Source organism: Quercus lobata, chromosome 6 (assembly GCF_001633185.2).
Source record: "Quercus lobata isolate SW786 chromosome 6, ValleyOak3.0 Primary Assembly, whole genome shotgun sequence".
In the NCBI taxonomy this organism is placed as follows: Eukaryota; Viridiplantae; Streptophyta; class Magnoliopsida; order Fagales; family Fagaceae; genus Quercus; species Quercus lobata.
Window position 1 is genome coordinate 27,811,307 of NC_044909.1, and position 13,455 is coordinate 27,824,761.

At 37.0% G+C, this 13,455-nt stretch overlaps 1 protein-coding gene across 1 annotated transcript; it reads left to right on the forward strand.

The window, feature by feature from the left end:
• On the forward strand, window positions 1–1,581 carry LOC115950060 (xyloglucan galactosyltransferase MUR3-like). Its single transcript, XM_031067310.1, has one exon. The coding sequence runs from the start codon at window positions 1–3 to the stop codon at window positions 1,579–1,581; it is 1,581 nt and encodes a 526-aa protein (XP_030923170.1).
• Window positions 1,582–13,455: the final 11,874 nt, after the last annotated feature.

Genomic DNA, 13,455 nt, shown 5'->3' on the forward strand with positions numbered 1-13,455 from the left:
ATGGAGGCGTTGTTCGTCGGAAAGTTCCGTTCTCAACTCTGGTTTGTCTTACTCATATCTTTTCTTTTAGGCTCGATACTGCTTTTTTTTTATCATTCGGCTATAACTGGTGGGGATCAAAATAATGGGGTCACCTTTCTGGTCAACAACTTTGTGAATGTAATCCAAGACCGTAAAAATAAATCTATTGATTTCGCTGTAAATTCTAGCCACCGAACAATTACTTTATCAACCAATTATCATAATTCTACTTTTGAATTGACCACGAATAGGAATTCTGGTGGACAAGTGTCACAAGAAAAGAATGAGACAATTGAACACATTAGTCCAAGTTTAGATTCATGTTCTGGTCGATATATTTATATGCATGATGTTCCTAGGAAATTCAACGAGGACTTGCTCAAGGATTGCCATTCTCTTATCAAATGGTTCGATATGTGCCAGTATATATCAAACCTGGGGCTTGGTCCTAAGATTGAAAATTCGGAAAGGGTTTTATCGAGCAAGGGCTGGTTTGCAACAAACCAATTTACGTTAGGAATCATATTCCACAACAGGATGAAGCAGTACAAGTGCTTAACCAATGATTCATTGTTGGCTTCAGCAATATATGTACCATTTTATCCTGGCTTTGATGTGAGTCGTTACCTTTGGGGCTTTAACATCTCAGTGAGAGATGCAGCTTCTTTTGCTCTTGTCAAGTGGCTTACACAAAAACCCGAATGGAAAAGAATGTGGGGTAGAGATCACTTCTTGGTAGGAGGGAGGCCAGCTTGGGATTTAAGGAGACAAACAGATGACGATTCTGATTGGGGTTCAAAGCTTATGTTATTGCCCGAATCTAACAACATAACTTTGTTATCAGTTGAAGCAAGCTTGTGGAACAATGACTTTGCAATACCATATCCTACGTACTTCCATCCATCCAAGGACGTTCAGGTAAGAAAGTGGCAAAAAAAAATGAGAAGAATGGAAAGGCGGTACTTGTTCACTTTCACTGGTGCCCCACGACCCAATTCAGCAGGTGCCATTCGAGGTGAGCTTATTGATCAATGTCAGTCTTCATCCACATGCAACTTTGTTTCTTGTTTACATGGAGCAAAAAAGTGTGAGGACCCTTTAAAAGTGTTAAAGGCGTTTCAGAGCTCAGTTTTTTGCTTACAGCCTACTGGGGATTCATTAACTAGACGATCAACTTTTGATTCCATTTTGGCGGGGTGTATTCCGGTTTTCTTTCATCCTGGTTCTGCTTATGCACAATACATTTGGTATATGCCTAGGAACCATACCAAGTATTCTGTGTTCATACCACGAAATGATTTGAAGGACAGAAAGGTTCTTATAAATGAGACATTGCTTCAAGTTCCAAAGAAAGAAGTTTTGGCAATGAGAGAGGAAGTTATTAAGCTAATTCCAAGAATAGTTTATGCAGATCCCAGTTATAGATTGGAGAGCCTTGAAGATGCATTTGACATAGCAGTTAAGGGTGTTCTTGACAGAGTAGAGGCAGTAAGGAGGGGAATTAAGAAGGGTAAGGATCCTAGTATTGGTTTTGCAGAATACAATGTTACAAAATTCTAATTGTTAGATACTGGGAGTCAAATTTCAGAATTGCAAACCTAATAGGCTAATTTCTCTCTCTCTCTCATTGTTTTGCTAGTAGAACAATAATATGATACTTTAGAAAATGTTAAAGTCACAAAATATTTTACAATTTTTTTTAACAAATAGCTTGTGTGTGAGTGGTTATTAGTAATTCAAAAAGTGATATTAATGATGAGTCTAAATGAGAACCAGTGTAAATTTGACTCATCAATAGTTTGTAAAAATATTATAAAATAGTTTGTGACTATAGCATTAAGTATTATGTAATGAATGAATCAGACACATGTCATAATCACAATTCACACCTAGACTTTAACCCCGTTGGACAATATAAATTAACAAGGGTTTCAAAATATACTAGCTTTTAAGCACGCGCGTTGCGCATGCTCAGAGGCTTTTTTTTTTTTGTAAAGATTAATAATTTGTGTCTATTATAATTTGAAAAAATATATTTTTATTTTTCAAACAAATAAAAATGATAAACTTTACAGATAAGATAAACGTGTTGGGAAAGAAGATTAAGGGTATGTTTAGTAGCTGTTTTTAACCTTATTTTCTGTTTTTAAAAACAATTTTCTATTTTTGAGACTAAAAAACTTGTTTGGGAACCCAAAATGGACAGAAAACAAAAATTGTTTTCAAAACTCAATTTGTGAAGGAAATTGAAAACATGCAAAATGTTATTTTCAGTTTCTAATTTTCAAAAATTAATGAAAACATGTATTTAATTTAATAAATTTATCTCATTCAATGGGTTAGTATTAGATTTCAAATCCTAGTAACAACATATTTTAGTATTTTCTATTTTTTTCTTCAAAAAACAATCTTTTTAATTTCAAATAACCAAACATGTTTTTTATTTAAAAAATACAAGAAAATTGTTTTTTTTCTTTATATTCCCAAAAACAAGTTTTTAAAAATAGAAAACAAAAACTGTTACCAAACATAACCTAAATTTTTGGAGTTCTATTAATTTTTTATTTTTTAAATTGGGGGTGTTTTACTTTTATTTGAATGAAAAATGAATTAAAAAAAAGCTAAATTTTAGGGAATAAGAAAATGAACGTTGAGGAAAAAAATCCTAAATCTTAGGAGTTCTCTTTTTGAATTCAAAATGAAATTTGTTATTTGATATTTATGAGCTTATTTTTAAATGAAGTTACCCTTCATTAATGAAGGTATTTTTGAATCAAAGTCCAGTTGAAATAAAGGAATTCTCTTATACATAGTACTAGACTCATCACACGAGTTTTGCGCATGCAATAATGCTCTTTTTTTATTTATTTATTTTTTTGGTTTAGTGTTATAATGATTAAAAGTGATATATAAATAACCATGTGTTTTTTTTAAAAAAAAAAAAAAATTAAAGAAGGAGGTAAGATAACGTGAAATAATGTTTAAAAATGAGATAGAAGATCATAAGAAGTTGAAATCTGATGGGACATTTGAATTTATTGATTGGGATAAGAATTGTGATAAGTAAAAGAAATTTGAGATTTGAACACAAGAAAGATGATACACGTTATTGTGGATGGGTGAGGATTTGTGATAACTGTATAGAATTTGGATAACAAAATTTTTGGAATGTTTTAAAGAATTAAAAAAAAAAAACCATAGAAATTTCGGGATAAGAATGAGTAGTTTTTACATGAGATAATGAGTTTTTTTTTGGAAGAAATTTTGTATTTTTTTTTTATAAACTTAATTGAAGTATTTGAATTCAAATAGACAACAAGTATAGACAAGAATCAAACATTTGAATACAAATGGGTGGTGAGAATAACGGGTTTTTTTTTTTTTTTTTTTTTTTTTCATTTTGCACAAGAGATAGTATTACTGTTTTAACCTTTTTTGCTTTTTTGTAGGAAAAAACATTAAACTAAATGGTATGTTATTTCAAAATTTGTATGAGGATAGTTTGGTATGCCAAAAATAGAAGATGAAACATGAGAATCCTCTCATTAATAGTGTGTGTGTGTGTATATATATATATTCATTTTGCTCGAAGATACAACTACTTGGAATGAATGAAAATAGACTATTTTGTTCAAAATAAATATTCAGCAATTCATAATAAGGTCGTCAAAAATACAATGTTCATCCCACAATGCCACTTGAAAATAAACTTTGATAAAAAAAAATTGATCATATATAATTATGTAATAAAAAAAATTATAAAAAGATCGTTAATCAACTCCACGCAATTCATATAAAAGTAGTGCAGTTTTGGAACTAGTGGCGTGTTAATTGAGGACTCTTTGCAATTAGGAATCAAGTTTTAGAATGAGATTCAATCATGTAGTTCTATACTCTAAGGTACATAAAAGAATAACTCTGAAGGACAAACTTAGTACGTAGTAACTAAATCATTTAATTGAAAAAATTGTTTGCTCTTCTTCAGTTCAAGAACATCTCATCTAAATCAGGTGTCACCATTACATATCAATCAATTTTTAATCTGTCAAATCTAATTATACATTGTATTATATTGTAAAGGGAAACTACAACGTTAGTCCCTAAAATTTACCTATTGAGCATTTTTGGTCTTTTAAGTTTTGAATGAGCGTAATTTGTCTCTCAAGTTTAAAAAATAAGTACTATTAGTTTTGTCATTAATTTATTTTTTCTGTGTATTTATTTATTAATTTATTTTTTATACAAGATATAAATTCTACTCTAATCTAATTTAAGTGTATATGTCTATGAAATTCCTTCTTAGAGACTTGAGTCTTGGCCCAAACCTAATATAATAGAACATTGATGTTACATTTTTTCAATGACATGGAAAATTTCATAACTGTACGTGCCACGTCAATTATTAAAAAACTGAATTGCCACATCAAATTTGGTTTTATTTTATTTATCGTTCCTCAAAAAACAAATTATTTTTATTGATTCATTTTATTTTTAAAAATTAAACACCAATAAGAATAAATATATAAATAAACTAAAACGTCCAAATCTTAAAAAATCCCTAATCTTATCGTCGACTCTATACTTCTTCCTCACAAAAGCACCAATCTCGAACTGCACCAAAAAGGGGGATTCAGCTTCATCATCTCCTATAACTAACTACTTCTTGACACTGAAATTCTCCCTTTGACCTATTGCCTGACTAGCACCTCCAGCAAAACACATGCATCTGAGCATTTCACTAGCCCTTCCCCTCTGACTTGTTGATTCAAATTCAAGATTCTAATTATGCATATCCACTGGGTCAATGGTATAAGCAATTGATGCGGCCGCCTAAGACCCTAAGTAAAAAAAAAAGACCCCTAAATTTTAACCAATAGGGTTATTTATATTATTGTAATAGTATTAATTAAGCCCAAATATTAGTCAATAAATAAAATAATATTTTTTTATCAAATGAAATACAAACAAAAAGGATAGAGAAATGCTACATCCACAACATTTTTTTACAACAAATCCTAAGTAACAAGTTATTATTAGTGGCTGTGGGGGCCTTTGCTCTTTGGTTGTACTAAGGTTTGTGAATCTAGGGTAAGGGAGTTAGGACCGGTCTAGTTTGGGCTACATCGTAGGCCAGCTTGTGCATGAGTTAGGCTCACCCAATGTTGAGACAAGCTGTGGAGAACACCGCAGGCTAAATGCAAGGCGTGGTTATGGCTGGATGACTGTTACAGCAAAAATATGCTACGGTAGAATGTTATGGTAAAACACGTTAAAGGGAGTCACAGTAGATAGCTAACGCCGTTAGTAAAATAAACAGAGTTACAGCAAAACAACTGATACAACAAATAAAACATAAAAGAAAATGCTACTGCAGGCCATGTAATGCTAAAACGAAACTAGTAATGTTAATATTGTTAATATAAACTAAAAGGAGGCTGTCATAGGACTTCCAATGATGCAACGAGGGTAGCCTCATCTTCCCCAACCTTGGGTTGGGCTGTTTTGCAAGAACAAGTCTAAAAAGGGAACCAATCCCCAATGCAGGTAATCTCAATGCAGGTTTCTTCTATAGAAATCACTTGTGTTGGGAAGAGGGCCTAAATGGTTTCGTGTTTTGGATTATGGGTCCAAGAGAGTGAGAATGTCAAGGGGAGAGAAAAGTCGATCTGTTGATGTATGCCCCTATTTCTGCCATAACTCTCTCTACGTTACCACTTGATTTTCTTATTTTCTTTTAAGTTTCTTTTCTATTTTCTCTCTAGGTGTTTTCTGTCTATCTCTTGTCACTCTTCCCTCCTTCAGTTTGTCCCCTGTTTATGGTTACCTCTATCCCTTTTATACTTGCTTAAATTTATGCGATTTCTCCCTTTTGTCCCTAAGGTTATGCCAACCACTTTTGGTATCTTTCCAGGACTACCCACTAATCTGTTGATTGCTCAGCCATTACCTCTGCTCAGAGGGTGCTTGCCACACTACTCTCCTTTTCTAGACAAAAGTTCTTGTTTTGTTTCTCTCTCGCTCACTACCTTGCCTCCTTTTAGCGGATAAGGGTCGAGGGCTCTCTATACCTACCTCTATGGTATGCATCAAGTGGTCCTAGCCTTTGTTTACCTCTTTTGGGAGAAATGCCATCTTAGCAAAGCATTTTCCCAAAAAGAGTCTCAACAGGAACCCCAGAATAGATTTCTTTTCTCCCCACCGCCAAACCACACCTCTTGAATCCCTTGACCGAAGACCCACCTCCCATGTATTAGCTGGATACACGTAGTTGGTGCCTTGGGCCTTATGTGAGTGCCACTACCATCTAGGTTTGTCTTCTTTCATTCCTATGCCATTCTTGCTGCTTCTACGCTGTATTCTTCTGCCACGCGTGTTGGGTAATGTTTTTCTTCTATAGCGTGAGGCATGCGTGGGTTTTTGGGCTTGCATTACCATTTTTCGTCCCTCCATGGAATAGGCATTGTCCAGACAAGGGCTTTTGCCCATATAGCCCATTGGGTTCCTGTTCCTGCCATTTCTCTTCCATCCCATGGGCTTGCTAGCTATGTTGGCCCATTGGGCTTATTACCTCTTTCCTTGGACTTCCCCGGCCCACTTACCTCATCCTTACCTCTTATTCTTCCCATGGGCTTGCTGGCTGTTCTTCTTGCCATGTTGGCCTATTGAGCTTGCTACCTCTTTTCTTGGGCTTCCTCAGCTCACTAACTTCATCTTTACCTCTTATTCTTCCCATAGGCTTTCCTATTTCTTTTTCTTTCCAATTCCCTTATTGTTGGGCTTCTTCAACTATTAGGCCTTTCATAAAAAATAGGCATCGACAACGGCAAAAAAATAATTTTACTTGTGGGTTCAAATTAGAACCAGTAACAATTTAACACCTTAAATTTGTTGTGAAAAATAATGTGAATGTAGCACTTCTAAAAAAAAGAGCTATACACAAAAAAATTCACAACACTTTTCACAATAGTTGAGTTGATAAATTTTTATTAGTTCTTATCTAGGTCCACCACTAATATTATTCTTTAACATATCGCTATCAATCCACCACATCAATAGGTGTGAAAAGTTTTGTCAAAAAAAAAAAAAAAACCCTACATGGTTAATGTTAATTAGTAGTAATTTTGCTTTTGAAATAAGATAATCAGTTTTTTCCTTAGGCCCCAAATACATCAAGCCGCCATTGCACACAAATCTCTCTCCATTGCTGCCTACTGTTACTTGTTTCAAATGGAAGAAATTTGGAATCAATGATGAGATTGGGTTTTTTTTTTTTAATTATTTATTTATTTAGATATAGCTGTCTTATTTTTTAGTTTTTTTTCCCTTCTTTCTTTTTATTTTTTCCCCAATTTTTAAATTCTTATTGGAGTTTAGTTTTGTAAAACTAAAATGATTAATAAAACTAAATCTTATGGGGAAATTTAGTTATTAAATGATTGATGTGGCACAGCAATGACATTTGCCATGTCATTAAAAAAAATGCTAAATCAATACTCCGTTAGACACATGGTCAAAAAAACTAACATATGTTAATGGAAGGACTAATATAACTTATTTTTTAAACTTTAGGGACCGATTGTGATCATTTAAAATTTGAGGGACCAAAAACGTTTAGTAGGTATATTTCAAGGACTAATAGTGTAGTTTCACCTATTATAAAAGTTGGATTCTAAAACTAGTTGATGCGTACTACAATGACGCGTGTTCCTTTCTTGAAATATAATACAATAACATGTAGCAACTTCCTAGATTTATTTGGTATTATATGGACAAACAATGTCACCTATCAAACAATTGTTTTGTTTCCATTAAAAAAAAAAAAAAACAATTGTTTGTACATGTAAATATATTTTCCATGTGTTCGCCATTAATTGAAACAATATTCTACCATATTTTTAATAATAATAGTTTAATCAGGAAAATTAAACAATATTCCATGTGTATGTGTGTGTGTATATATATATCTACAAAAATTAAAATTATATATGACAAAATAGTGTATATGGCATTTTTTTAAGATTTTTATTTTGAGTCAATAATTAAATGTATCATAATTAGATCTATAAAAAAAAGTATCATAATTAGTACAAAACCCGAAAGTTCACAATTATACATCTGTTGATGATCGTTTTAGCAACAAACTTCTACAAGCTCGATTTGCCCAAGCCCGATTTTCTTATTCATGGCAAAGTGGTTAGCTTTAGACCCCTATGTAAACACCAAACCTCCTCCATTCGAAGGGAGGTTTTAGGGGGCCTTGGTATGCTCTTATGCTTCTATGCTTTACTTTCATTTGAGTTTTATTATGTTCATATGAGGTACTGACTTAATCATAGGAGGGTCATCAGCTGATAAATTGAACCCACATTGATGCTCTCTGAGAGTATGTTTATCTAGGCAAATCTTTTGAAGCCCTCCGTTTGAACATTTGGCTTGTGGTGGGCCTTTTTGTGTTGTTGGGCTTCGATCACTCCTACTGTACTATGGCCCGTGGGTCTGAGGTAAGAGAGTTGGGGCTGGCTTAAATGGGTTACACTTTAGGCCAGTTTGTGCATAAGTTGAGTCGTCCCAATACAAACATGTTCTGGTAGAGGCATCGCGGGCTGAGTGTATGACGTGTCCACAGTAGGAACAACTATTACAGCTAGAATACAGGATGACAGAATAATTGTAATACTAAACGAAACAAATGATACTAAAGTTGAGATAGAACGTAGCTTAACAAGGTTATGGTAGAATAATACAACAAACGAAAATAATGCTATAGCAGATAGTTTAATAACTGAATGGTAAACTAATCACCCAATAAACATAAATAACAAAAAAGAAAACTTGTCTTCCTAGAAAAGTAGGCTTAACTTCTCAGCAGAAGCAAGTCCAAGAAGGGAACCAATCCCTAATGTGAGTAATCTCAAGGAAGGCTCCTGCCATAGAAGTTACGCACTTTCGAAAAAAGGCCTAAATGGTTTAAGCTTCAATCCTCAATCTCTCAGAGAGTGGTTCTGTCGAGAGGGAGAGAAAAAGGTAGTCTATTGATGCATGCCTCTATTCCTACCATTTATGTGTCTTGATTTCTTGTATGTTCTTTTTTTTTTTCCTCTTACCTCTTCTTCCTTCCGTCTCTTGCTCCTTCTCCCCCCCCCCTCCACTATTCACAGTTACCCCCTTTTATATCATCTGCCATGGTGGGATTTGCCATTTTTACCCCTTAACTGCTTTTGGCTTCTTATGGTTGTTCTCTAAGACTACCCACTGGCTTGCCGGCTGCCCAGCCACTACTTCTGCTCAGAGTGTTGGTTGCACCACTTTCCATTTCCAAACAAAATTGCTTGTCTCGTTTTACCTTTCTATGCTTTCGTTTTACTCCTCCTGATAAGGATCTAGCTCTCTCTCTCTCTCTCTCTCATCACCTACCTCTATGGCATGCATCTGGTGGTCCCAGCCCATACTTACCTCTTTTGGGTGAGATGCCATCCTAGCAGGATATCTCTCCCTAAAGAAGCTTGAGCGGGAACCCCATAATAGACCCTATTTTCTCCCTACCGCCAAACCATATCCTTTGAATACCTTGACCCAAGGCCCACCCCCATGTATTGGCTAGGTACAAGTAGATGGTGCCCTGACCCTTTGTGCATGCTCCACTCCGTCTGAATTTGTTTCTTTCTGGCTTTCACACCATTTCTGCTGCCTCCGTGTTTGTTTGATTTTGCCGTATATATTGGTTGGTGTTTATCTTTTGTGGCGTAAAGGATGTGTGGGATTTTAAGCTCATGTTCTCTACCTTTTATCCGTTCTTGGACTGGCCATAGCTTGGACAAAGGACCTTATCTTCCTACTGAGCCCATGTTTTCCTTTCTTGCGTCTATGGGCCTCTCGGCTATTGATTCTACCATATCACTTCATCGTGCCTGCTATAGCTTTACATTTCCTTTTACTTTATGTTACCCTGTGGACTTGTGGGTTGATGTTCCTACCGTGCTAGCCCACTTTTTGATCAATCTTTTGCTTAGGGCTTCCTAGGCCTAATTTTCACATCTTTACCTTTTTTGGGTTTTGTTGGCCAACATTCCTGCTGTGCCAGCTCGTTTCATTATTTCATTCCTCGGGCTTCCTCGGCCCGTTTACTTCCTTTTTACCTCTTTTACTCCCATGGGCTTTTTGCTAGATCTTTTGAACTTCTTCAGCCCAATTACCACATCTTTGCCACTTATTACTTTTTGGGCTTATTGGCCTTTAAGCCGGCCCATTGAGTTTACTAATTCATTTACCGGGCTTCCTCGACCCATTTACCTCTTCTTTGCCTCTTTTTATTCTCATGGGCATACTACTTCATTCTTTGGACTTCCATGGCCCATCTACTTCTTCTTTACCTATTTTTTATTCTTGTGGGCCTACTAGCCATCAATCTTGCCATTCCAGCCTGCCAGGCTTGTTTCCTTATCCCCTTACCGTTTTCCCCTTCCTACCTTCTCTATATTGTTGGGCTTTTTCTGCTGTTGGCCCTTTGTTAAAAACGGGCATCAACATTTAGCCCCTTGAGCATATGGATTGCCTATGCAATTCATATCCGATTGCTCATGCAAATTTATTCATCATCATTATTTTTTTTTTTTGAGTTTTTTAAATAGTGGACCTCGCCTTGTTTCCTTTTCTGCCATGAATAGACTTGTCTCTTTAAATTTTCCAGTGTAACAGTTATTCTGGAACACAACCTCTGCTTCATTAATACGATGTTTCTTTTGACAGCTGACCCGTTGCTTCCCTTCATGTCACTTTTATTGGCCTTAGCATTTTCATTTTTCTTTTCCTCATCATTCTCTCATAACCTTTACTTTTCCTTTCCCTTCAACGTCTCATCTTCCCAAAACTTCCTTGCCCATTACCTTCTCCTTTTAATCTGTCTATAATGTCGTTGGCGAAAGGTGATAGTTCTTCTCACCGTAAAGGGGAGGAGGATGCCACTGATGATCCGCCTACCAAAACCTTATGTGGAGAGGCTCCCTATTCCAAATCGAACCGTTTCGAGGAGGAAGAAGGGGGTTGCGATCTGGGTAGTGAGTGCCATCCTCTTATTGACCCATGGTACGACACCCACATTCACTTCCCTGTAGTACCCAGTGATTACTTGCCTCCTTCATCGGGCCGCGCGTGGCTTTCTATCTTCTGCTATGACTCTGAAGTCTCTTGGGCTCCCTTGGCTTCCTTCATTCTTGACCTCGACATCCACCAAGGGACCTCACTACCCGTGCCCATTCTTTTTGAATTTAGGTCGGGTATGTCTTTGGGTTTGAAAGAATGGGTGGACATGGAGTTGTCCGATGTGGATTTTATGGCAGCGTTGCAGCAGGCCGGTGTGTTGAAGGCCATTGTTTCTTTCTGGTGTTTGTCCAACTATTAGGATTTGTTCAACCTCAGTCATTTAGTCCATTGGTGGTGTAACGCCATCCATACCTTCTTCCTTTCTTGCAGTGAGATCATCGTGACCTTAGAGGATGTGGCAAATCAACTATTGCTACCCATTCTCGGTGATATAGACCCAAATCATATTGAGCTTTCCGTCGAGGAGGAAGCTGTGGAGGCTGAGTTGAAGAAAGGGATGAGCGGGAATGCGAAGTTGTCTTGTTGGGTTGGGGATTTCTCCAAGGCTTCCACAGCTGTTCGCCATGCCACCTTTGTCGCATTTTGGCTTTGTAATCTCATCTTTGATTTACATCCTCATTATGCTGTAAAATCTCTTTACTTTCAGTTAGCCATAAAGATTTCTGCTGGGGTGAGTTTGCCATTGGCCCTTATGTTTCTGGGTCATTTGTACGTATAGCTGGATATCTTACAGAGTGATGAAAGGCAAGCAGGTTCTTGCCACATAGTTACTACTTCTGCCCACAATACCATATTGCAGCATCTGTTATGGGAGCATTGTGCCAGGCATTTGGCTAAGTGCAAGTTAGTCCGCTTCGCCAAGAAGAAATACCAGTCTTTTTCGAAGGTGATTACCGATTTCTGTGGTCTTTTTGTCTTTGATTTTCCATTAGTTTATCGTTGGGTTGGGCTAAAGCCATTTGGGAACCCTACCGTAGAGTTCTTTGATAAGGGGTGGGCTTTTCCTGGAGAGCTTATAGAGATTTGAGCAGTGGATTTACTTGTCCGGATTCAGCCATGGGCCCTTTTATGGCCATTGTTGGGACCACCACCCTGTTGACTGCTTTTGATGAAAGGGGGATTGCATACTTGGTAGCCAACAATGCGAGGTGGTTGCCTTATCTGGCTGTTAAGGGCATCTGCTATGTTCATTATTCTACTAACAAAGTAAGTAGGCAGTTTGGACTTGATTAGGATCACTGCTATCTTGAAGTCTACTACTTCGGTCAGCCCTTTCTTGTGCCTTAGTGCCTTTGAGTTTTCGAGCAGGCACTTTACAGTGGTCACTATTCCGAGTTCCCAGAGAGAGGGCCTTTGCACTGCTCAGATGCACTGGTAGTGGCAGACCATGATGATCTCTTTTGGCTAGGAGTTGTTGGGTGGCCGTGGGTTTTCTATTATCCCTTCTGAGGGTCTTCATGCCATTATTTTCACTAAACTATGGTTGTTGCTCCCCACCAAGTTTGTGCTGCCGTATGCTAGGAAGCAGAGTAGATCTATTATATTTGAGTGGAAAGAGAAAGAGAGGGGGTGGTACTTGTATGTTGATGAGTTCCTTCCGGGTTGGGAAAAGAGAGTGAAGGTGATGAACCTTCTTGCGCCTACGAAGAAGGGCTCGGTGTCTTGGACCATTAAGCCTAAGTCTGCTAAGAGAGGTAATGACTCTTCCAAGGCTTGCTCTGATCTCGTCCTATATAAGGGAGGCTTCCCTCCCATCGGCAATATAGTTCTTGAGGGCTCTCCTCCTCCTTTTGCTTGTACCCGTTCCAGCAAGTGTTCTACTGTAGGCAAGCCTAAGCCTTCCACTCCAAAGCCATCCGTGGATGCTCCTCCTTCTAGCAGGACCTGTGGCAGCAAGAGAAAGACATCTCCACCAGTCTTAATAGCAACTATCGAGAGCAGAGTATGTTATATCTAAATTTTATTTTTTCTTTACTTTAGTTGACTATTAGGCTTTCTTGCAGCTAACTTTGTACATGTGTTTTTTCTCCTCCATTGGCAGTCCAAGTACAAGGAGGATACTTCAACCACTAACCCTATATTGCTTGAGGAGCCCGAGTTTGAGGTGCACTCCTTTCCCTTTCTTTATTTGTGCATGCATCCTCATTCTTTGTCATTGTCACATGTTATCATATACTGTCTCTCCTTTTTTTTTTTTTTTTTTGCATGCTTGTTTATCTCTTTTCCTGCCTTGATGTTCTTTCCTTAGGTTGCTCCCGAGCCCATCTTTGTTTATCACCCCGCGAGTGAAGAGATTCCTACTACTGCTAGCATACCTATAGAGGGTTTCTTTGA